This window comes from Caretta caretta, chromosome 4 (genome assembly GCF_965140235.1).
Source record: "Caretta caretta isolate rCarCar2 chromosome 4, rCarCar1.hap1, whole genome shotgun sequence".
Lineage (NCBI taxonomy): Eukaryota > Metazoa > Chordata > Testudines > Cheloniidae > Caretta > Caretta caretta.
The window spans coordinates 36,972,269-36,996,404 of NC_134209.1; the positions used below are offsets into that span (position 1 = coordinate 36,972,269).

Genomic DNA, 24,136 nt, shown 5'->3' on the forward strand with positions numbered 1-24,136 from the left:
TTTAATAAAAACATTTAAATCTGTCCCAGGCAGCTGATTTGCCAGACAATGTTGCAGACTCTTGACAGGTTCAGAAACCTCCCTTTCCTCCAAGAAAAGAACTAGTAACTCAAGCTACTCTGCTTGGCTCCCCATCCCTTCTACAGAAACAACTAGCAGGCCCACAGGCACCCATGACCTGCCTTCCCACAAATTTCCAACCCAATAATCCCCCATTTCCTCCCTCAGTCCCCCTGTTTCTAATTCCTCTGCTACCTCACAACTTAGTACCCACTTTCCTACTGACCTCAGACCTCTCCCCTCCTGACATGGAGCTTCTGCACTGAAGCAATTCTTGATCAAAGAAATTAGCAAAAGCATAGATTTCAAAAGTTTCAATACAATTAACTTAGTCAAGTAACCTCTTAGCATACATATTACACTGCAATTTATCAATTCATGCAAAATGTTCAGCAGTTCATTGTGTATTTACACTAATTCTTGTTTTCTGAGCAGACTAGAACTATTTTGTTACCTGTGAAATCAAGAGAATCATTGAACATTTATTTAAGAGGGTTCTTAATTTAGAAGGACTGGCTTCAACAAAAATTCAAAAACAAACTTATTATACCATTGTTAATCAAAACCTTTTTTTTTTATGGTTGCTTTGGTGACAGATCCTTATGATTCTGGATTGTTAATGATGAAGAATCTTAAATTAAGAGGAATCTCTTTCCTAGATATAAATCTTGACCAGCAGTTCCAACAGCTGACATATTTTTTCTGTCAGTATCTATTAAGATGTATGCTAATACTAGCTTTCATTTTTATTTTCATTTTAAATGGAGTGCCACACTTTAGTCCCACATTCAGGACCCAATCCTGATGACATTGTAATGAATCGGATTTCTAAATCTAATATCTATAAGATCAAGATATGGGCCCAGATATTCTGGCGGCATTTGCAGCCTCTTGGAAGTCCCATTAATACATAAAGCATACACAAAAAGATAATTGACTTTCAATTTTTCCTAGTAGGACCACTATTCTTACATTCAAAATCATTTGGAAAATAGACAGTAGACTTTGAAATATGCTACACATGAAGGTGGTTTTGATTTTATTTAACTACTAAAGAAAAAGTTATTTTTTGAGGTGGCTATTGTATTTCTAAATACTTTCAAAATAAGGATATGTTCCTTCAGTTAAAACAATTACTGCACCAAGTGATTTACAATTTTTACATACGCTGCACTGCTATTTAGTTGACATCTGACTTGTCTAGTAGAGACAGTAAACATTTATTTTATTGTTGAAAAGTGCTTTAAAACATTAAGATATATGCCAATTACAATATACATGCAAGATATGGAATTTTTAGTGTTGAATAATTGTTCCTGAGGGAAGGACAGGAAATTATAATGAGTTTGCAGATTTAAAAGTGAAATGCCATTTAACATTTCTCTGAAAACTCAGTAACAAATTTGGAATAAAGGAAAGAACCCTACAGTAACTGTGATTCTGCGAGATGTTATAGTCAGTGGAAATCCAAACATAGGTGCGCATACATCTCATGTGCACAAGATTTAATTATTTTTAATAGTCTCCATCAGGGCCATACATGTGCCCTGTGCCTCCTCCATGTGCTGCCATAAAGTGTGAGACAGCCATGTCCCTCCCTCAGTTCCCTCAGATTTCAAAGTCTGTGATAGATGAGTACTCCGAAATACGGGGATGGAGGACAGGTCATGGGATCCAGAATGACTACAACATCTAGAGGACCAAAGTTACTGTAGGATAAACAACTGTTCTTTTTTCTTCAAGTATGAGTCAGTGTGGATCCCATGGTAGGTGACAAGAGGGAGTATCCCCTCAGGCTGGTGCGAATGAGGAGCTCTAGATGTATCAGTTAAAAAGAGGTTCTAGTGCTGCTCTCACAAAGTTGACATCTGACCTAGCCACTAAGTCCAAGGAAGAGTGTTTGACAAAGACCAGTGGGTTGTCCCTCATCGCTGCCTTGCAGATATGATAAGCCACACATTCCTGAAGCAGGCGGAGGATGCTGCTTCCATTCTGATGGAGCGATCTTTGACATTCAGTGGGAGATACATCAGCCAGCTGGTAACACAGTGAGATTTGATGTTCAGTGGGAGAGATACACTAGCCAGCTGGTAAGACAGTGAGATACACTGTGTTACCCATTTCGATCCTCTGTGAGCTGAGATGACCTGATCTTTAGAAACCCTGGTTGTTGCTAGAAATAGACAGGACAACAATCTGAAAAGTTTGATCCTGTCATCGTAATAAAGCAACGTCTTAGACACATCTACTGTGTGCAATTTCTTTTCTCCCAGGGCTGAGTGTGGCTCAGGAAGAAAGGCGAGTTGATTGATTGATTCATATGAAATTTTGAGACTACCTGAGGAATGAATTTTGGGTGAGATCTTAACACTGCACTGTTCTTTTTGAATACCTTATGTGGAGGTTGGCTGTACATACCTAAGCTAACTCCGGCTGCAGTGATAGCCTCTAGGAAGACCATCCTCAGAGCGAGGTGGTGTTAAGGAGCATTCTGAGAGAGGTTCAGAAGGAGGCTCCGTGAGTCTCAGGACTACTATATTTAGATCTGAGATGGGAGCAGGTTCTCTGACTGGTGGGTAAGTATGTAATAGCCCTTTGAGAAACTTTGATACCATCAGGTGAGAAAAGTCAGAGCATTACTTCACAGGTAGATGGCAAACAGATTGCTATGAGGTGGAGTTTAATAGAGCTGAACAAAAGGCAGACCTGTTTTAAGTCCAATAAGTATCAAGGCCAGAACAAGGTGAAGACCATGCTGGGCTGCCCATAGAAAGAAGCTCTTCCATTTAAATGAATGGGTTCTTCTGGCTGACATTTTCCTGCCTTATAACAGCATTTCCTGGACCTGAAGGGAGCAGCTTCTGTCCGTAGTACTCAACCAGACAACAGCCATGACATCAGGTGCAGCCACTTCAGGTCTGGATGGAATATTTGTCTATGGGGCACAGGCAGTCTGGGAGCTAGACTGGAATTGAATGGACATGTTCAGCAAGTCTGTCAGCCAAAACTGTGTAGGCCCATAGGGAGCCACAAAAAGATCATACCTTTGTCTCTTCTCATCTTGGAAATTACTCTGAGGAACAAGGAGGTTGATGAAAAAGTATATAGTATGCTTTGAGATCACTGCAGAAGGAAAGCATTTTAGAAACAACCCCAGGTTCACGGCCCCCCTGGAACAAAAGTTCTGGCACACCTTCCAGACAAGGGGAAGATGAATACGTGCCCCCTTGTTTGCTTATGTATTTCATTGCAGACGGGTTGTCTGTCAGTATTCGCATAGTGGAGTTTTGAAGAATGTTGAGGAAGGCTCTGCAGGCTATTTTAGTGGCTCTGAGGACCAGGACTTTGATGTGGAACCTCATGACTTCTGGGGCCTAGGTCTCTTGCATTTGTAGATGGTCCAATGGACTTCTCAACCTATGCCAGATATTTCCATAATTAAAGTTTTTGTCGGTGAGAATGCAGAGAATGGTACCCCTCCATGCACGTTTCTGGGTTTCTTTTGCCATCTTAGTTCTGCAACAATGAGAGGTGAGACAAAAACCTTCTTATTCATCTGGTGTTTTCCTGGGGAATTGACTGACATGAGGCAGAGGTGAAGATGTCACAGGTGAAGTCTGGCAAGTACTGCCATGTATATGCAACCAAACATATGGCCAACCAGCCCCAGACATGGAAATATCATCATAGTCAACTTTTACTCTGTCCCGAGCATTAGCAATTGCATCAACAGGAATCTTCATTGGGAAGGTATACTCTTTCCAAGTTGGAGACAATCAGAGCTCCTATGAATTCTATCGTATTTAATGGCATAACAGATGATCTTCTTCATAGTTCATCATGTGGTCTACCATTTAGAGGAGGAAGACTTGCTCTTGTCTCCTGCTGGAATCTGCACTTGATCAGCAAATCATCCAGGTAAGGATAGACATCAGTGTTCTTCCTTCTGAAGTGTACAGGTACTATTCCCAGACACTTCATGAAAACTCTCAGTGGGGAATCCATTTTGTATTGAAAATGGTTGAACCCCACTGTGAACCTCAAGTACTTCCCACAGGCCAGATGGATGACTATGTGGAAGCGTGTATCCTGAAAGTCAATAGCCACAAACCTGACTTACGCCTGGAGAGATGTGATAATGTCGGTAATTGTTACAATCCTGAATGTGAGGCGGAATATGTATTTGTTCAGTTTCTTCAGGTCTAGGATAAGACAAAATCACCTTTCTTTTTTGGGATACAGAAGTACTGTGAGTAGAACCTCTTCCCCTGTACCCCCACAGAACTTCTATGTCTCCTAGATGAAGCAACAAGCCTTGTTTGTTTATAATGAAGTCTCATGAAAAGGGTCCCTGAAAAGAAATGGGGAAGCAAGTTAGGTAGGGGGCAGAAAATGGAATTGTATAGGGTAATGTTCGGCTATGTTTTCAAATGCCCATTTGTTGGTTGTGATGGCTGCCCAGACCTGGTGAAATGGGACAAGACTGTTCCCAGAGGTGGGGCCAAGTTCCAGACTGGCTCTGCTGTGATTCTTGACACTCCTGTCAAACCTGCTGCCCTCTGGAGAGGGTGCAGGGTTGGTCAAAGAGGCAGAAGACAGGTGTACTGTGAAATAACTGAGTTTCTTTCTTTTCTGATACTCTGGCTGTCAGCCCATGTGTGTAGCATGGCATACTCTGCCTTTGTTGGGGCTAATATTTGTAGGGCTTTCTATAGAGAGCCAGTTTTTAAATTCCCTGGGATTGTAGCATGGCTCTCAAGTCCTTGAGGGAATGGAGCAGTTCATCTGTCCTCTGGCTGAGGAGATCCATTCCTTCAAAAGGAAGGTCTTCAATCATGGGCTATAGCTCACCTGGAGCCAAAAGATGTGCCTCATTGCAATAGCCTTGGCCATTGACCTCGCGGCTGTATCAGAGGCATCCAAGATCACCTACAGTGATGTTCTTGTGGTCATCTGGCCCACTTTAATTATCTCCTTCATTTCATCCCTGCACTCCTGTTGGATTTTGTAAGGAAGGAAGTGATCCTCTCCCAAATTATATTTGGTGAACAATGCCTGGTAGTTCACCACCTGAAGCTTCAGCAAGGCTGATGAATATACTTTGTATCCCAAAATGTCTCCTTTCTTAGGGTCTTTGTCCTCAGGAATTCCTTTAATGGACTTCAATTTTTCTTGTGCTGCAGAAATGACCAAGGACTCTGAGTCTGGGTGGGCATCAAGCTGTTCAAAGAGCTCCATGGTACTTTACCTGAGGTCATTCCCCAATAGCAGTGGAAAAGTACCTCTGCTCAGTGCTGGTGAGAAGGAATATGTTGGCAATGAGGAGGAGTATCATCTCTCTTCCTCAAGAGGCAGAGTTCAGGAGTAGTGTGGAGCCAGTGTCGGTCACCTCATTGTTATTTGTAACTTCCTGGATGTGAAGGGATCTGTCCATAGTATCTCCAGAGGGGAGAGAGAATCCTGCAAGGCATTTCTCAGATCTTTGCTTGGCTCTGTTCTAGGTTCTGGTATAGGGATCAGTGCCAGATCTCTCATTCCACCTAATTGCTCAGTGGCTTTATCCTTGGAGGACTGATGGTTCATGTTATCTCTACTGGACCTTTTTTCAGTTTTAGAGATATGTTTAAGCTCAGTCTGGCTATGTGAGTCAGTGTCCTGTTTATGTCTGGGCATAGGTGCCAGCTTCAATGGCTGAAGTGCTAGCATAGGCACCAGAGCCATCAGTGTCAGAGCTGCTGATTCTGAGGTAGTTGGTGCTGAGGATGTTGATGCTGAGGTCTTGAGCGTCGGGACCTTCACTGATGTTGAAGTAATCAACGTCAACTTCACTGGTGCCAACTTTGTTGGTGTCTTCTGCCTTCTTTCCATCTAATCCCAGAGTGTGATGTGTTCTCAAACTAGTGCAGGCCGATGCTGGTTTATTTGGCCTCACTCTGGTTATAACTGTCACCTCTGGATCCCAAGTGACCCATGTAGACTGATCTAGAAGATGTAGCTTGAGCCAAGAATCCCTTAACCTATATATCCTGGAGGAACAGGACTTGTAATCAGAGCACCTGTCTGAGATGTCTCTCTCCTTTAGGCAAAAGAGATATTGGCTTTGTCCATTTTTGAGGGGGATAAGTCTGTTGAAGGGTGGGAAGAATTTGTGAGGTGTTGTGGTTGGCACAAAGCACTTCACCCTAATGTACAGTGGATGTAAAGGGGGATTGTAATGAGGTTCCCAATAACCACTAGTGTGCCTCCTTGTGTCTATACAGCTCTCACTGCATTGGGTGCCCCCTGCTGTTTGTTGCTCACTCTGCACCAGGTTCCAGCCCAGGGACCCTAAAACCAGCAATCCGGGTCTGCTCAGTCCCTGTCCCTGTTTCTCTTGGTTCCATCCTCTTTCTCTTGTCTGTCTCAGGGTTTACTATTGAAGCTTACACCACTCCCAATAGCTACTTCACTACCTTTTAGCTTCTTGCCAGAATCCTTACTCCTGGGCAGGATTCTAGGGCTAACTCCTCTGACTTCCTTCTGGCCCCTGACAACCTCTCTTCTCCCAGGAAATGTTGGCAGACTCCTTCCCCAGCAGCTGCTTTCTGCTCTCAGCTTCTTTCCTTTAGAGTGTTGGCCCAACCCTTCCCCAGACAGATTTCATTCTCAATTAACCTTGGCTTTCCTTCTCTCAGGTAATACCAGGTGACCTACTTGACCTCTCAGACCCTCATTAACCCTATCAACACTGATGTGAGACATACACCACAGCACAGGGATCAGCAATCAAATTCTTTTCTTCTTTCTTTCTTAACGAACACCCTGTAGAACCAAGTATAAAGACAAGATTTCTTCACCAAGTTGGCCTGGGAAAATGGCTTAGGGTATCTAAAGAGAGAGTAGCAGATTGGCCATTCCCTGCATTCCATCTCACCGACATTGGGATTGTTAGCGGGAAGTGAGTTAGAGTCGCAGCCACTCTGTCTTTTATGTCCTCACGTGGGAGCATGAGGTGGCAAAGGAAGCATGTGTGGCCCCAATGGACACTGCTATTCAAAAGAATCTGAACACGCAGACATGAGGTGCATGCACACCTACAGTGGGATCCACACTGAGATATACTTGAAGAACTGTTACAATAGATACTGTACAGCTGTATTATTTACTGGAACTTATATTTTCTAATTCTGAGTACTGTCTTGTCAAGCATTTATTATGTGCACCACTCAGTGACTTCACACATGCACAAAGCTCAGAGAACAATTTGAAGACATATGGTAAAATGATTACTTTGCTGATCTGTGTCAAGAAAACCCACTTTCTACTTCTTATGAGGTCTGATTAATATCAGCTTGTTCATTCAAAATTTAATTTTCAAGAAAAAAATTTGTACTGGTCATAAAATGTCCAGCTCTGCTCTTAAAAATTATTGTAAAAATGGTACTGTAGAATTCTATTTTACTTTCTTTCATTCAATGATTTTCAATTAAAGTTCATTTGCATGCAGTGTTGTTGCAGCCTGTAGCCCAGACCTGAAAAAGAGGTCTGTGAAGCTCAAAATCTTGTCCCGTCCACGAATGGAAGTCAGTCCAATAAAAGATATTACCTCACCTTCCTTGTCTCTCTCAAACAACATCTGCTCAGCTTAGAGTAAACAAATATTCTGCTTCATAACGCTGACGCTGCATGTCTACGTGGAAGGAAGCGTATACACTGCATGTGAGCCACAAAGCCATTGAGAAGCTAGTAACGTGACACTAAATTTCAGAGAGGGGTATTTTTTTAAATGAACACGCTAGTTAAAAAGATTCTAAAGTCAAAAGCGTATATATTAAAAAAACTGAGAATAGAATGGAGATCCTTAAGTATATGGTAACTGAGTTGCTTAGCCCATTAAAAAAGTAGAAGCAGGACAGTTAGAAAAACCCTTATGATTAAGGCTGTGAGTTTGTCACGGAGGTCACAGAAGTCACGGATTTCGTGACTTTCCGTGACCTCTGTGACTTTTGCAGCAGCCAGTGCACCTGGCTCAGAGGCAGCGCAGGCAGACCCTGCACCAGGCACACCACCGGCCGCTGCTCGGGTAGTCTCTGGCCCCCGTCCCCCCCTGCCAACCTGCCCCCAGCAGAAGAGTTTGGCTGTGGGAGGGGGCAGGGGGTTGGGTCACGTGACAGGGTAAGGTGGACTCTGGGCAGCACTTACCTGACTGCCTCCCAGCCAATGGGAGCTGCAGGGGTGGTGCCCTGGCTGGAGGCAGCATGCAGAGCTGCCTGGCCACGCCTCCACCTAGCAGCTGAACGAGGGGGATGTCACCGCTTCCAGAAATTCCCCCAGGTAAGCACCGCCCAGAGCCCACCTCACTCCTGCCCCCTCCCACACCCAAACTCCTGTTGCTTCCTGGGGGAGCGGGGAGATAGGTGTGGAGACAGGTAGGAAGCCTGCTGGCTCCGCCAACACCCACCCCCCCGCCCCAGCACCAGTGGGGGTCTTGGGCCGCACACCACCCCCACCCGTGCCCCCAGCCTGCCTTCCCCCAGCACCCGCAGGGCCCCTGGGTAGCGGCCCTCCCCCCACCAAGTTTTAGTCATCGGTATTTTTAGTAAAAGCCATGGACAGATCACAGACCATGAATTTTTGTTTACTACCCATGACCTGTCCATGTCTTTTACTAAAAATACCCATGATTATAACATAGCCTTACTTATGATTAAATCATAAGGCTGAAGGGGAAAATTTGAGACAAAAGTATCCTTCAACAAATGGAAATTAAGCCCAAGTACAACCAGCAGGAAGCTGCATAAACTGTGGTAGATACAAGTTAAAATGAAAATTCGCAGGACTAAGATGGAGTTTGAAGGACAAATTGCCAATAATCAAACAAATAATTTAATTGTATCAGAAGCAGAAAGCCTGCAAGAGGACCAGTGAGTTTGCTGAACTATCAGGGATTAACAAGAGCAATAGGATATTACAGAAAAGTTACATGATTCACTTGCATCAGCTTTCAACAGTGAGGATGTTTAGGAGACATCTATCCCAAAGCTACTCTTTTTAGGTAAATAAAAAACAGGTATTGTCAAAGAGTGAGATGTCAAAGGTAGTAGTGCTGGAACAAAATAGTAAATTAAAGAGCAACAAAGTCCCCTGCACCTAATGATATACATCCAGGAGTTCTGTAGGAATTAATTATTAAGTGATTCAATTTCTAACAAAAATATGCAAGCTCTAACTAAAATCACTTACTACAACAGAGGACTGGAAGGTAGCAAATGTCTTTGGAAGGTACCTGTCTTTAACAAAATGTCTTTTGAGGTAATCCAGGAATTACAGATCAATAAACCTTACTTCAGTCTCAGGTAAACTGGTTGAAAAAATCAGTAAAAAGAGAATTATGAAAAATCCAGAGGAGCATAAGATGATAGAAACAGCCTAGCACAACTTCTACTGAGGACAATTATCCCTCTTTAATGTATTCTTCAAGAGCACCATCAGAATAATGGATGAGGAGGAACCCACTGATAAAATGCATATTAGGACTTTCAAAATGCCTTTGAAAAAGCTCTCATAAAAGGCTCTTATGGAAAAAAGTAGTCAGGCGGTAAGTGTCAAAATACTGCCAAAGGCTAGAAACTGGCTAAGACAGAAAACAAAGAATAATACCACAGTGCCCCAGTGTTCCACACAAGGACAGGTGTTCTTTAATACACTTATTAATGATCTGGAAAAGGTGGTAACTAGTGAGGTGGCCAATTTGCAGATGACACCAAAATTATTTAGGATAGGCAAGACCTCAGAAGACTGTGATGAACTTTGCAGGGGCCTCATAAACCCAGGGGAAAGGGTAACATAATGGGAGATGATATTCTTTGTAGACAAATGCAAGAACTAAGTAGAACTATTGTAAGAACTAAGTAGAACTGCTCGTATACATTGCTGCATTCGAAATTAACTTTAACCACTTAGAAAGAAGACCTGAACATCACAGCTCAATAAAAACTCTCTGCTCAATGTACAGCAGTGGTAAGAAAAACAAAAATCATGTTAGGACACACAGAATCAGAAATAAAATAATACTGAAAATATTATACCACCATTCTGGAAGATGTCATTCTCATTGCTGTAAATTTACAGACCCCACAGAAAATACATGCCAGATTCTCTGCGAGCATAATTTTATTAATTTCAAAGGACCTTAGCTTGCAAAGAATTTGACCCCACAAATCTTGTTTGTATTCATTAGTTTAAAATATTAGTGGGAATTCAGTAAAATAAAAAGAAAATCTAAATAATCTGGAGAGTTATCTTACCATGGTAACTACTGGAGTTCTTTCTGTTGATGACAAGAAAACAGATAATTGCTTTTGTTGTTTATGTGATTCTTCAGTGCTCCTTTTGCCCTGAGAATTCCAAAGTACACAGAAGTGTTAGTCTTTAAAAAACTCTATTTCAGACTCTGAAAATTCCTTTGTAGTTTTAATTCACTTCAGTTCTGTTGGCATTAGAATCAATCCATTCAGTGTATACAAATACAAATAGTTATACATTGTCTCCTTCCAAGTTCCCCATTACAGTATAAACCTCTTGAAACCTAAACAAATACATGATATTAAGGTACTGTTAAGCCTATGATGTTCAGTGCTCCAAACTCAGCAAACGAAAAGCTAAGATGATGACAGCTTGGCCATATTCCTCATCCTTTATATTTTATAGCAAATACTTCACAAATATAAACATCAAACAGAAGTAACCATCCAAAAAGAGAAACAGGAATAGAAAACAGTGCAATGCAGCAAAGCTAAGTTTTTACTATGAGCACTTTAACTTTTAAAGTTCCTGGTGTTTAAGTGTTTAAATTTATAAACATATTGTTATACTAACAATATAAACAGTAATTTATTTGGTTTTCCTAAAAGAAAAAAAAGAGAAAAAAGAAAGTTAAAAGGAGGCCTTAAGTGTTCAAAGAACCTTTATTTATTTATTTCAATTCATGTTGTGATCTATCACCAATCTTTATGTGCACTCACAATAAAAATATTTTAAAACATTTACGTGAATAATAAGCTAAATTAACCTAAGAAAAATATGTTTGATTTCATATTACTTTGTGTTAAGCTGTTAGGACCTGATTCAGGGAAGCACACCGGCACATGCTTAAGTCCTACTGACTTCAAACGCCGCATGTATTATTCTAATGTCAGGCTCCATAAGTACAGCAGCTTAATGGTGACATCAATAGGACTTAAACACATGCTTCAGTGCTTTCCTGAAGCAGGGCCTTAATACATGCACCTTAGCTGCTCTAACTACAGAACTAAAAAAGCCTACATTATGGTAACACTTGTGGAGCTTGTAATGTCCATTTCCACAAGAACAAGGTTTGTAACATGTAACACTTACAACTGTGGCATGCATGGGTGCTTATAAACAACACAAGAGGTACAGTACAAAAGTAGCACCACCACAGGAGCAGGAAAGGAAAGACTGAGCAAAAAGACCATTTCCTGAGCCTGCCAACTTGTACTTACAGAATGTACTCAGGGCTACTACAGCAGAGATCGCAGTGGGACCATAAAAGGATAAAGGGTACTTTTCAAGATACTGACAGCATCTTTACTCACAGCTACAAACTTACATTTTTTGTGGAGAAAGGGGGAACAGGTTCAGGACCATGCAGTTTCCTCACCTGCACTCTTCTACTCACTACCCTATATCCACTCTCTCTCCTCTACTCCAATGACCCATTCACACACAAAGCCCACTCACCCCAGGTTGGGAATCTATGATATAAATTATGCTCCCCACTGGTTTTGTGATACCATATAAGTTCTGCCTATTGATACCTATTGCCTATTCTGCCTATATTCTTCCTATCCAATGGAAACCTTTATGTTATGCCAACTTGGTGTATTTAAAAGCTTTATGCACAAAAAATTAAATGCAGGAAATGGAAGAACAGGAACAGTGGAAACCATAATCATGAGCTACATTACTCCACGTAGAATAATAATTTTTTGACTACTGTAACAATTTTGTGACCAACACTGAAAGCTATGGCCTTGAGAACCAATGTAGCGTTTTGAAATGTTAACTGCAATTTTTTTTCTTTTTCAATCACTGTATTTCATTTATTATTTAATGCAGTGAGTTTAAGTATATTTTTATATAGGGGTTTACATAGATAAAGGTATCAATATTTTGTTATTAATCTCTCTTAATCAGTACACGAATGTGGAAAATACTAGCTATTTTTGAGAATGTCTTTTGTTAAAGGTGTAGTAATTGCCGGTGGGGGGGGGGGGGGGGGAGAAGAGGGTTAAGTTTTGTGTTCCATTAGGTTTTAGTAGCCGCTTTTAAAACTGAATAGAGGTGCCATGAAACACTGCTAACCACTGATTTTGGTGCACAGGCCTGGCTATATCCCCAAGAAACCTTAGTTTGCCACCCCCACCTCTGAGAAGAGACTGTTAGATCTACATTTTTCTATAATGAGTTCTAATGATAATGTATGTGAACTATTCAGCTTGCTTGATTAAGACCTAGGGGAACTAAGTTATTTGCATTTGACAAATACTGGAAAAAACTTTCCTACATCTAACATATTTAGTAATATATATTCTCTTCCTTCCCATATGATGATAATTCTGTTAAAGTAAGATGTCAGGGACCAATAATGGGGTCCTTAGGTAGTTGTACTTGATATATTTGATAATACAGAACTTAAGAGACAGAGTCACTCCATGAGTGAAGTATGTTAATTACTTGATCCTGCATGAGAAGCACTTATTTTGTTGTTTATGTTTAGTTTGACTTTTGAGATTTTTATATCTTTACTTGAATGCTGAAACCTAGGAATGCTGTACTTTTCCATTTATAAAAAAATTTTAGAACAAAAATTAAGAAAAAACACTTATTGTGCTGTTCATTGTAAAATAAGAATATTAGAAAATTACTGTAGTTCATCTTTTGTTTACTTGCCTCAGCCTAACTTTACTGTGTAAGATGCAGCCTTGAATGCAGTATTATTTATTGTCAGAAAGCAACGCTGAGTACCTTGTAATTCCAAAAACCTAACATTAATTTACCAACAACTAAACCATATGAATTGCTACATTGTTTCATGATTGGTTAATCTAGCTAAAAGCACTGTAATCCTACTGGATGTTTTCTAAAGAGACTAGAGTCCTCATTACTTTAATTGGGCATACAGTATATGTCTGTGAAAGATCACAGAGAACCAAACCATGGAGAACTGAATAGAGCTCCCAGCTCTCATGGAGAAAAACCATGTTTTAGATCTAAATTATTTTGATCCTGACCATGAATTTTGCAAAGAAGAAGAGCAGAAATAATGAAAATGTTACGAACTCAGGTCTGTGAAATAGTGGTTAATGTTAACCAACTCTCAAACACTGTTAGAATACTGAGCCTAAAAATTACTCTGTATATAGAAGAGGCCTGGCAGCAGCCTAACCAATAATACAACCCCAATAGAGGTGCAGAAGGGGCCCCTGTGAATGGTTGGGCAAGGAGATTGAAGGGGGATACTGAGACTCAGAGGCAGCCGGCTCCAGGCTAGAAAAGAGGATCCTGAGGGTTCCTATCTGCTCCTGGGATCATTACAGCCCTTCCTGGCTCCACTCCCTGTTCTCCAGCCTGACGTCAGGCACCACCACAGCTGCTCCAGCCCCTCTGGATCCTGTTCCCCCCCACTCCGGGGCTTTCATTAATTTATGCAGGCATGGAGCCCCCCACAATATTTCCACTGTGAGGGCACTAGCCCCTCTTGCCCTCTGGTTGTGCCACCTGAGAAAACCATATTTGAAATTTGCAGAAAGCGTTACTGTAAGTTAATCAAAAAACTATGAATTATTACAGGAACCTGTGAAGAAGGCAGAACATTCTTTAGCCTTCACAAAAGTTTAATTTTATTTTACAGAAACCTAGCCAGTGCTGGTGCACTTTATATAAATAAGAATTGAGAAGTAAGTGTGGAAGCAGGGGAAAGGACTGGGAAGAGACCCTGCTGTGGAGCACAGAACTGGACACTAGTGAAAAATCTTTGTGGGAACAAGATAAAACAAGAACAGATCAAAGAAAGGTACGAGGATGGATTGCAACATGAGCGTAAGGAGGACGCAGACCTCTCAAATGCAGTTTTATTCACAAGTGAGCCTGCGCACAGAACTATTTGTGAGCCATGCTTACTCAGCTTAGCTCTCTGTCCTTCTCTAGCGTCTAGACCAAACAGAATTTAATGTATCTTCTCAGCCTTTGAGCTAACAAGTGAGGGTTTTTCAGTTGAGGCAGCAAAGGCTCCAGTTTTAGATCTATAGGTCCAGGTTTCGATCCCTCTGTCAATGCCCCATGTAGGGATGTCAAAGAACATCTCCAAAATCGAAAAAAAAATTAGAGTGGACAGATAATGACTGGGAGCAACTCACTCATCAGCTAGCAGGTGAAAAGTAAAGTTTGCCTAAATAAGAAGTGTTCTTGACTGGATGAACTAAGCCACCCCTCCAGGGCATCTTGTGATTAACAGTGACCAGGGGAAGAAGAGAGAAAAGTTATCTATTTATTGTTCTACTGAAATTTTGTGTTTGCATGAAATATTTATTTTTATAACTTTTACTGTTCAAATAACATGTGTCAGAAATTGGAAGACCCTGGAAACTGATCCCCATTTAAGATAAGGCCCCTTTACTCTACCATGCAAAGTGTAAATTTATTTTATTTAAGGCTTCTTTTCTTGCCAGAGTGAGGTAAAGGGATTTTAGTGTAAATGACAGTGATGCCCCATGTGATCATCATTGCAGTAATTAAGGGTAATACAATAACCATGATAATTTATAAAAACAAGTTTTACCTGTACATAAATCCTAAGGTAAAAAATGGTATATCTGTCTAAACTCTTTGCACAAAGGTTGTGTGACTAGAGCACCTGTGAAAAAGTTAACAGTTAATCTATGTGCATTGCTTGTTTGTAATCAATGATTCAAAAGTCTCTTACACAAAACAGCATGCAAGTATATATTCCTAAACAGCATATGACTGGGGAAAACAATTGCTTGCAGAAATCTTATTTTGCAGTACTATCTGTTCAAGTCTTATTACTATTTGAGTCATCTTTGAAAGAACAAAAATGTACATCTTTTGTCCCAATGCTGAGTAGGAATATTGTTAACAATTATTACATATGTGCTATATTTCCAAATCATAAATCCTAGTGAGAAAGAAACAGAATTGTTAAATTATTTCAATATCTGATTGTTTGTGTTATTGCATGGCCAAATGGAAATTATCTGGGCAAATCTGTGTGATATGAAAGGATGATATCCTTAATGCCACCTCCACCCTTTAAAAATATCACAAAACTTGCCCGTTCTACTTGATGAATATTTATTATTTTAGCTTTGTTAATTAACTGGTACCCAGCTTGGTTCTAATTGGGAATTTGATAGTAGTCCTTGTCCATTTTAACAATTGTGTGCATATATGTGAGGGCAGAATTTTATCCTGAGTGCATTAGTTAGACTATATACCCAGATTAATCAGCATCAGGCCAAACTGCCATACCATGGTGAATATATGGCAGAATACAAAAAACGTGCCCATGCTACTTAACCTGGACTGAGAAAATTCTGACTAAGATGATAAAGCTAAGCATTTCAGTAACATAGCTACACAGCATTTTTAGAAACAAAGTGGGATCTTTGTGTTCCGATATGCATATCAAAATGTCTGAAGTGGTTTTTTTTTGTTTGTTTTTTATTGTTTTGTTTTTCCCCCCAGCTCACAGTTATTTCAGTAGAGTTGGAGTCCAAGTTCTGGGCAAATACTGAAAAGTTGAAACATGCATATATGGATCTATACTATACATGTATCTGTGTTTATTATTTAGTTCTCTTCTTCACAATATGTATTGCATTGCAAACTGGGACACTGGTCAGGGTGGGTCAGGGTTATGAGGGGAAGAAATTTTCCCCTAGGTCAAATTGGCAGTGACCTTGGAGTGCAGGATGGATTGACTTCCTCTACAATGTGTGGGTGCAGGTCACTTGCTAGGATTATCTGGGTATATCTCATTTAATCATTTCCCTGATTGCAGGGACCTCAAGCACTGGTGCACCTTGGTCCCTCCTATTCACTATCCGTGGTACATAATAATCTAATCTCCTGTGTCCCTCATTTACTTTGGCCTCCGTTCCATTGGGTTTGCGTGCAGGTGCTTGGTGGTGTCAATGGCCTGCAACATACAAGAGATCAGACTAGATGACCTGTTCGTGACAGCTTGTAGTCCATCTTTGTGTAGAATGTTGGTGTAGACGGCTTCTACATCCATAGTGGCTAGGATGGTGTTTTCAGGAAAATGGATTGTAGTTTCCTCAGGAAGTCAGTGGTGTCTCAAAGATAGCTGGGAGTGCTGGTAGCATAGGGCCTGAGGAGGTAGTCTACATAGCCAGACAATCCTTCTGTCAGGATGCCAATGCCTGAGATGATGGGGCGTCCAGGATTTCCAGGTTTATGGATCTTGGGTAGCAGATAGAATACCCCTGGTCAGAGTTCCAGGGGTGTGTCTGTGCTGATTTCTTCTTGTGCTTTTTCAGGGAGTTTCTTGAGCAAATGGTGTAGTTTCTTTTGGTAACCCTTAGTGGGATCAGAGGGTAATGGCCTGTAGAAAGTGGTGTTGGAGAGCTGCCAAGCAGCCTCTTGTTCATATTCCGACCTATTCATGATGACGACAGCACCTCCTTTGTCAGCCTTTTTGATTATGATGTCAGAATTGTTTCTGAGGCTGTGGATGGCATTGTGTTCTGTACGGCTGAGGTTATGGGGCAAGTGATGCTGCTTTTCCACAATTTCAGCCTGTGCACATCAGTGGAAGCACTCTATGTAGAAGTCCAGTCTGTTGTTTCGACCTTCAGGAGGAGTCCACCCAGAATGCTTCTCTTTGTAGTCTTGGTAGGAAGGTCTCTGTGGGTTAGTATGTTGTTCAGAGGTGTGTTGGAAATATTCCTTGAGTCAGATACGTTGAAAATAGGATTCTAGGTCACCACAGAACTGTATCATGTTCTTGGGGGCACAGCGGCAGAAGGAGAGGCCCCGAGACAGGACAGATTCTTCTGCTGGGCTAAGAGTATAGTTGGATAGATTAACAATATTGCCGGGTGGCTTAAAGGAACTACTGTTGTGGCCCCTTGTGGTACAAGCCTTAGGGAACAGTATCCCTGATAATGTCATGGCAAACCTGGTGGCTGAACTTTGTGACTTTGTCCTCACCCACAACTATTTCACATTTGGGGACAATGTATACCTTCAAATCAGCGGCACTGCTATGGGTACCCGCATGGCCCCACAGTATGCCAACATTTTTATGGCTGACTTAGAACAACGTTTCCTCAGCTCTCGTCCCCTAATGCCCCTACTCTACTTGCACAACACTGATGACATCTTCATCATCTGGACCCATGGAAAAGAAGCCCTTGAGGAATTCCACCATGATTTCAACAATTTCCATCCCACCATCAACCTCAGCCTGGACCAGTCCACACAAGAGATCCACTTCCTGGACACTACGGTGCTAATAAACAATGGTCACATAAACATCATCCTATACCAGAAACCTACTGACCGCTATGCCTACCTACATGCCTCCAGCTTTCATCCAGACCACACCACACGATCCATTGTCTACAGCCAAGCTCTACGATACAACCGCATTTGCTCCAACCCCTCAGACAGAGACAAACACCTACAAGATCTCTATCAAGCATTCTTACAACTACAATACACCTGCTGAAGTGAAGAAACAGATTCACAGAGCCGGAAGAGTACCCAGAAGTTACCTACTACAGAACAGGCCCAACAAAGAAAATAAGAGAACGCCACTAGCCATCTCCTTCAGCCCCCAACTAAAACCTCTCCAACGAATCATCAAGGATCTACATCCTATCCTGAAGGACGACCCATCACTCTCACAGATCTTGGGAGACAGGGCAGTCCTTGCTTACAGATAGCCCCCCAACCTGAAGCTAATACTCACCAGCAACCACACATGACACAACAGAACCACTAACCCAGAAACCTATCCTTGAAACAAAGCCTGTTGCCAACTGTGTCCACATATCTATTCAGGGGACACCATCATAGGGCCTAATCACATCAGCCACACTATCAGAGGCTCATTCACCTGCACATCTACCAATGTGATAGATGCCATCATGTGCCAGCAATGCCCCTCTGCCATGTACATTGGCCAAACTGGACAGTCTCTACATAAAAGAATAAACTGACACAAATCAGACGTCAAGAATTATAACATTCAAAAACCAGTCAGAGAACACTTCAATCTCTTTGGTCACTCGATTACAGACCTAAAAGTGGCAATTCTTCAACAAAAAAAATTCAGAAACAGACTCCAACGAGAGACTGCTGAATTGGAATTAATTTGCAAACTGGATACAATTAACTTAGGCTTGAATAAAGACTGGGAGTGGATGGGTCATTATACAAAGTAAAACTATTTCCCCATGTTTATTCTCCCTCTCCCCCCCCCCCCCCACTGTTCCTCAGACGTTCTTGTCAACTGCTGGAAATGGCCCACCTTGATTATCACTACAAAAGGTTTTTTTCCCCCCCGCTCTCCTGCTGGTAATAGCTCACCTTACCCGATCACGCTCATTACAGTGTGTATGGTAACACCCATTGTTTCATGTTCTCTGTGTATATAAATCTCCCCACTGTGTTTTCCACTGATTGCATCCGATGAAGTGAGCTGTAGCTCACGAAAGCTTATGCTCAAATAAATTTGTTCGTCTCTAAGATGCCATAAGTACTCCTTTTCTTTTTGAAGACCAGAAGGGATAACATTTTTAAGAATGTACATTGTATTTCTAAACAATATTCATGAAACATTTCCAAAACCCTGAGGCTTTTTATTCTGACATACCAAGTCCCCAGGAACCTCTCTTTACCGTTTTTTAAAAAGTTAATAGCTTCAAGTTACCTGATAATCAGCTGGTCCAGGAGTACAGAAAGCTCCCCTCTTAAAAACATATAGAGGTCGAGGAGCTGAAGATCCAAATGCTCCTTTCTTTGTACTCTCCAAGTAAGCTTTTTTAAAATTCTCTTTTTCAATACTACACTTGAGAATATTATAGAAAGCTGGACCTGAAAAAGTCACAGTAGAGTAATGAGCCACCATCATAGTTCTGATTTTTTATCATAAATAGTAATTTAGAAATACATTATCTTTTAATATTCATTTTAAAAATGTTATGTTTTCATACTGTAGTGAATTGTCTCAACCAATGAAAGCACAGGGATGCCATACATTTACTGACCCATATCTGTGAAATTATCTGCCAGTTATACAAATGTATGGACCCTGTGGTCTGAGAGATTTTGATTTGCAAAATGATGAGTTATATTTCAGTAATATGTACAGTAATCACTCTTAAAAGCTTTTCCATTTTGCCTTGGATAACTAAATAACTACCTCAATTATTTAAGTTTAAAGTCCTGTTCAGCCATCCTTACACAGACTGAGTAGCATCTTACTCTGCAAGTAGCCCACTGGCCATGACAGCAGTTACCCAGGACAGACAGCACTGGTACTGCAGTATTGTTGATTTGGTGAAGAATGAGACAGCAGTTTAATAAGTGGGACTACTCAAAGAAAAAGGGACTACTCAACATGAGTAACGGTGGCAGAACAGAACATGGGGTGAAACTCATCCCTGGGCAAAGGGCCTGGACAAGGCCTATACACCACTTAAGTCCTCAAAATAGAACATTGCAAAAGGGTGAGCTGTACCCTCAGTAAACACCTAGGGAATGTGACACATTCTGGAATGTCATTAGATATTAGAAAACAAAAAATATGTTTAGTGACAGTTAAAATTACAGCAGAATGCACCCCATCAACCCAAAACCTTAAAAACTTGGAAATAAGAAGTTAAGGGGAATTACATGTGCATTCTTTTCCATCTTCATACTGCCTACAATGCTACTGATAATGCACTCTAATGCTCCATAAGGCTTTCACTTCCATCTCCAACAGAGACCAAAATTAATATATATCACAACTTCATCAAATTTACACTCAGTTTTGCAAAAAAAACATTTACAGTGACCTCATACACTTATACAATTATATCAACAGACAGCACATCTGACTGTCACACCTTCAATGTAGTAATCAATCACCTCCCAAAATACTCTACAGTGAGGGGGATAGAAGAGGGAGAGAATGGGGAGGGGAACCATATATTGGGAAAGTAATATTTTCAGGGGATGCTTTTTCAACACAGTAAGGGGTTTAAGAGACAATGAAGTGTGTTATGTCCATAATGGTCAATTTAAAGTTATTTTCCCTTTTTTTTTCTCTCTCTCTCTCACCCTTCTAAAAAGAAAATAATCTAAAACCCATCTGGATGCACACAGAAGGATTCACCAAAGTGTTGGGGAAGAGGGCTGTAAACAAAAGACAGACCCCTAAAGCATCCGTCATCAGTAGATACCATTTGCCCTGAATATGGACTTTGTGATACTCTAATTCAGGGGTCAGCAACCAATGTCACGCGTGCCGATTTTTAATGGCACACTGCTTCCTGCTGGCTCCCAGCCACCAGCCTCACTCAGCCCGCTGCCGAACCCAGGCCAGCAGTGGGCTGAGCAGGGCTGGTGGCCGGCACGCCGGCAGGCAACAGAGTGCCATTAAAAATCCTGCCTGCCCCGGCTCACTCTTCTCCGCCTCCCGCGGGGGCAGGGTGAAGAAGCTTGGTCCGCAGCTGCTGCTGCAGGGCAGGCAAGCTCCCCCCTCCCCCGCCTCTTCCCGCAGAGTGCTGGGTTCCTGCTGCTCCTCCTCTCCCTCCCTGCTGCCCATCAGCTCATGGCCCTTGCGAGGGAGGGGGAGCAGTGGAGCTGCAGCACGCTTGCTGCTCCAGGGAGGAGGCAGAGAAGAGGTGGGGACAGGACCTAGGGGAAGGGGGGTGGTATCAGGGCATATGGCCTCCAGCCCCCTGTCGTGAGCCGCTCTGGGCAAGGCGCTGGGAACACCCCCACGACCCTAGCCCACACCCCCAGCCCTCTTCCCTGACCCCTACACCCCCACACACACTCCGAGCCCCCTGCCCTGACCCCTGCACCCCCACACACACACTCCCAGCCCTCTGCCCTGACCCCTGCACCTCCCCACACCCCATGCCCTGACTCCTGCACTCTGCCTCACATGCCGCCAGCCCTCTGCCCTGACTCCTGCACCCCACGCACATACCCAGCCCCCCCACACCCCATGCCCTGACTCTTGTACCCCCCACATTCCCACCCCAACCCTGAGCACCAAAAGGGAGCTGCTGCACACACACCCACATTCCCACCTGCACCCCTTGCACCAAATGGAAGCTGCCCAGGTAAGCACTCCACACCCAAACCTCCTGCCCCAACCCTGAGCCCCCTCCCTCATTCTAGCTCTTGGCCAGGCCCTACATCCCAACCCCCAGCCTGCTTTTTCACCCCCAGCCCTGTGCTCAGTGCACTCCCACCCTCAGCTCAGTGCAGAGAGAGAGGAAGAGAATGGGCTAGAACCAGGGAGACGGTAGGTACCCACTTTATGTGGGCAGGGCCGGGATCCCAGACCGGCAGCAGGCTGACTGGCAACGGGCTGAGCCACTCAGTCCACTGCCCGTCTGGGGTCCCGGCCCCTGGCCCTGCTCAGCCCGCTGCCAGTCTGGGGTTCTGGCTGCCGGCCCCTTGCCAGCTGGGGTCCCGGCCGCAGGCCCCACTCAGCCTGCTGCCGGCCTAGGTGAACAGAACCCCAGGCTGGCAGCGGGCTGAGTGGGCCGGCGGCGTAAGATCAGCATTTTAATTTAATTTTAAATGAAGCTTCTTAAACATTTTGAAAACCTTGTTTACTTTACATACGACAATAGTTTAGTTATATAATATATAGACTTATAGAGAGAGACCTTCTAAAAAATGTTAAAATGTATTACTGGCACGCAAAACCTTAAATTAAAGTGAATAAATGAAGACTCGGCACACCACTTCTGAAAGGTTGCCAACCCCTGCTCTAATTCAAGCATTTTTTCTTCTAGGGCCCTGTAGTAAGTGGGGAGTGCATCACTGGGATAAATAGTTTTACCTGGCTATGTCCTTACCAGGCAGGAAGTAAAGAACATAAACCTCATTGGCAGTTGTTAAATTACTATATAACATCAGGCAGAACAACACTCTCCATGTTAAGATAGTTCATGTTGCATATTCTGCTGCTATGAAAAATCTACAGAGTCTATACTTCACACAGAGAATCCTTATTAAACAACAATACAAATTAAAAAAAATCCACTCCCCACAAATGCAATTCAAATTCCGTTTATTTTAGCTAGGATTTCTTTTAGATCAGTAAGCCCAACAGGTGCAAATAATATTGCCTACATTTATCACTTTGAACAGACAGTATAAAATTACCTGGAAACACCAAGCTAACAAAATCTTGAATGGAAGACTACATTTGTTTCCCTTTGGGCTCCTTCCAGATTTCAGTATAAATGAGAGTGCTGTTTGATATGTGTATTTTGCCTTAATGCCTACTGTATTTTAATAATACTTTTTAAGATTAATTGCTAACTTCCTAGAATATCAATCTGCCTAATATTGGGTCATGTAAACTAAATGCCAACAGTACTTGGATTAGTTGCAAACCTGGTGTTTTTTCGAGCCTGGAGTCCTGAGTGAACCGAACTGTAGTTTGACCAAATGGGATCTTTTTCATTCCTGATGGTTTCTTCAAGGATTCAAGAGCTGAGCGTGGTTCATTATATGTACCCGGAGCTGGGGTGATTGATTTCACATGTACAAATCTCTAGAGAGGCATAGGAAAAAATATGCCAATGACAACCTGCAGCACATTTAGAAACTATATGGGCAGAAAGTGCTCACATGAGTATAGCAACATATAGGGTCTCATTTCTTTCTTAATGAAGTGAAGATAATTTATATATAGTAACTAATATCTTGAATCTATCTGAATATATAGGACCTGATTTTCAAAGAAGGGAACAAGTGTAAATGTCATTTGTATGTTTACCAGTATTCAGCTTCTGTGTACCCACAGCCACAGTTTGCACAGATATGTACTCAGTCTGCACATGCACAAGTGGTATAGGTCCAGGTATTAACACATGCCCAGCTTCAAAAATCAGACTCCTCATATACAACTTTTATTATCATTGTCTGTACAATACATACTTTTTATATATATATACACATATATACATATACACACACACATATACACACTCTCTCTCTCTCTAATATGGCTGTACTTGTGTGCGTGTGTATGAAGTAATTCAAATTAGTTATATATATAATACATATAATTTGTTATATATATAATTTATATATATAGTATATATAATTTGAATTACTTCATACACGCACACAAGGATAGATAGATAAAACTAATTTGAATTACTTCATACACACGCACACACATAAGTACAGCCATATTAGTAGTTAGTAAATACACAACACAAACAGAATGGGGAAGAAGAGGCCAAATATCTGGGCAAGTACACCATAATAGTTTCATAATCCTATATGAGGAGATACTTACTGTCCACAAAGAACACATAGGGGATTGCTTTTAAGTTCTCATCCAAAATATCTACAAATAGCAGACCATGTGGTGGTCAATTGATTTATCTTGGAGAGATTAAATCAAATTTGATGACTGAGCCAAGGGATTACTCCATTTTTCTCTACACTCACACCGAAAAAAACCCAATCAGCTAGTTCACAACTAACTTGAAATGAAAGTGTGAAGTAAACCTCAATGTGCAGGAATTTAAACGTGCAGGGAGGAATTTTCAAAAGGGCCTAAGTGACTTAGGACTTGTCCACATGACAAGTTACTACGCTGCAAGTCAGGATGTGAATCTACAGCACACCAACTTGCCCTGAAGCAATGATCCAGGTGGACACTGCTTCAGTTCAGTGAAAAGCATGAAGTGCCCTTAGATGCACAAGTCCCACTGAAAGTCAATGTGCTCCTAAGTCACCTATGTGTTTTTGAAAATCCTAACCACAATTCTAACTA

At 41.9% G+C, this 24,136-nt stretch overlaps 1 protein-coding gene across 13 annotated transcripts in view; it reads right to left on the minus strand.

Annotated features, from left to right (window-relative positions):
• STPG2 (sperm tail PG-rich repeat containing 2) overlaps positions 1–24,136 on the minus strand; it is a 418,033-nt gene that overhangs the window by 295,214 nt on the left and 98,683 nt on the right. For 11 of the 13 annotated variants that reach the window (XR_007356264.2, XM_048847110.1, XM_048847109.2 and 8 more), the window contains 3 exons: positions 22,741–22,900; positions 19,043–19,206; positions 10,347–10,436 (listed from right to left, as the gene is read on the minus strand). Coding sequence is in view for 12 of the 13 variants with exons in the window: in XM_048847110.1 (XP_048703067.1) it covers positions 10,347–10,436; positions 19,043–19,206; positions 22,741–22,900 (414 nt within the window). In the remaining variant the exon portion in view is untranslated. The remainder of the gene's footprint in view (positions 1–10,346; positions 10,437–19,042; positions 19,207–22,740; positions 22,901–24,136) is intronic. The other 2 variants (XM_048847117.2, XM_048847118.2) reach the window with 1 other exon arrangement.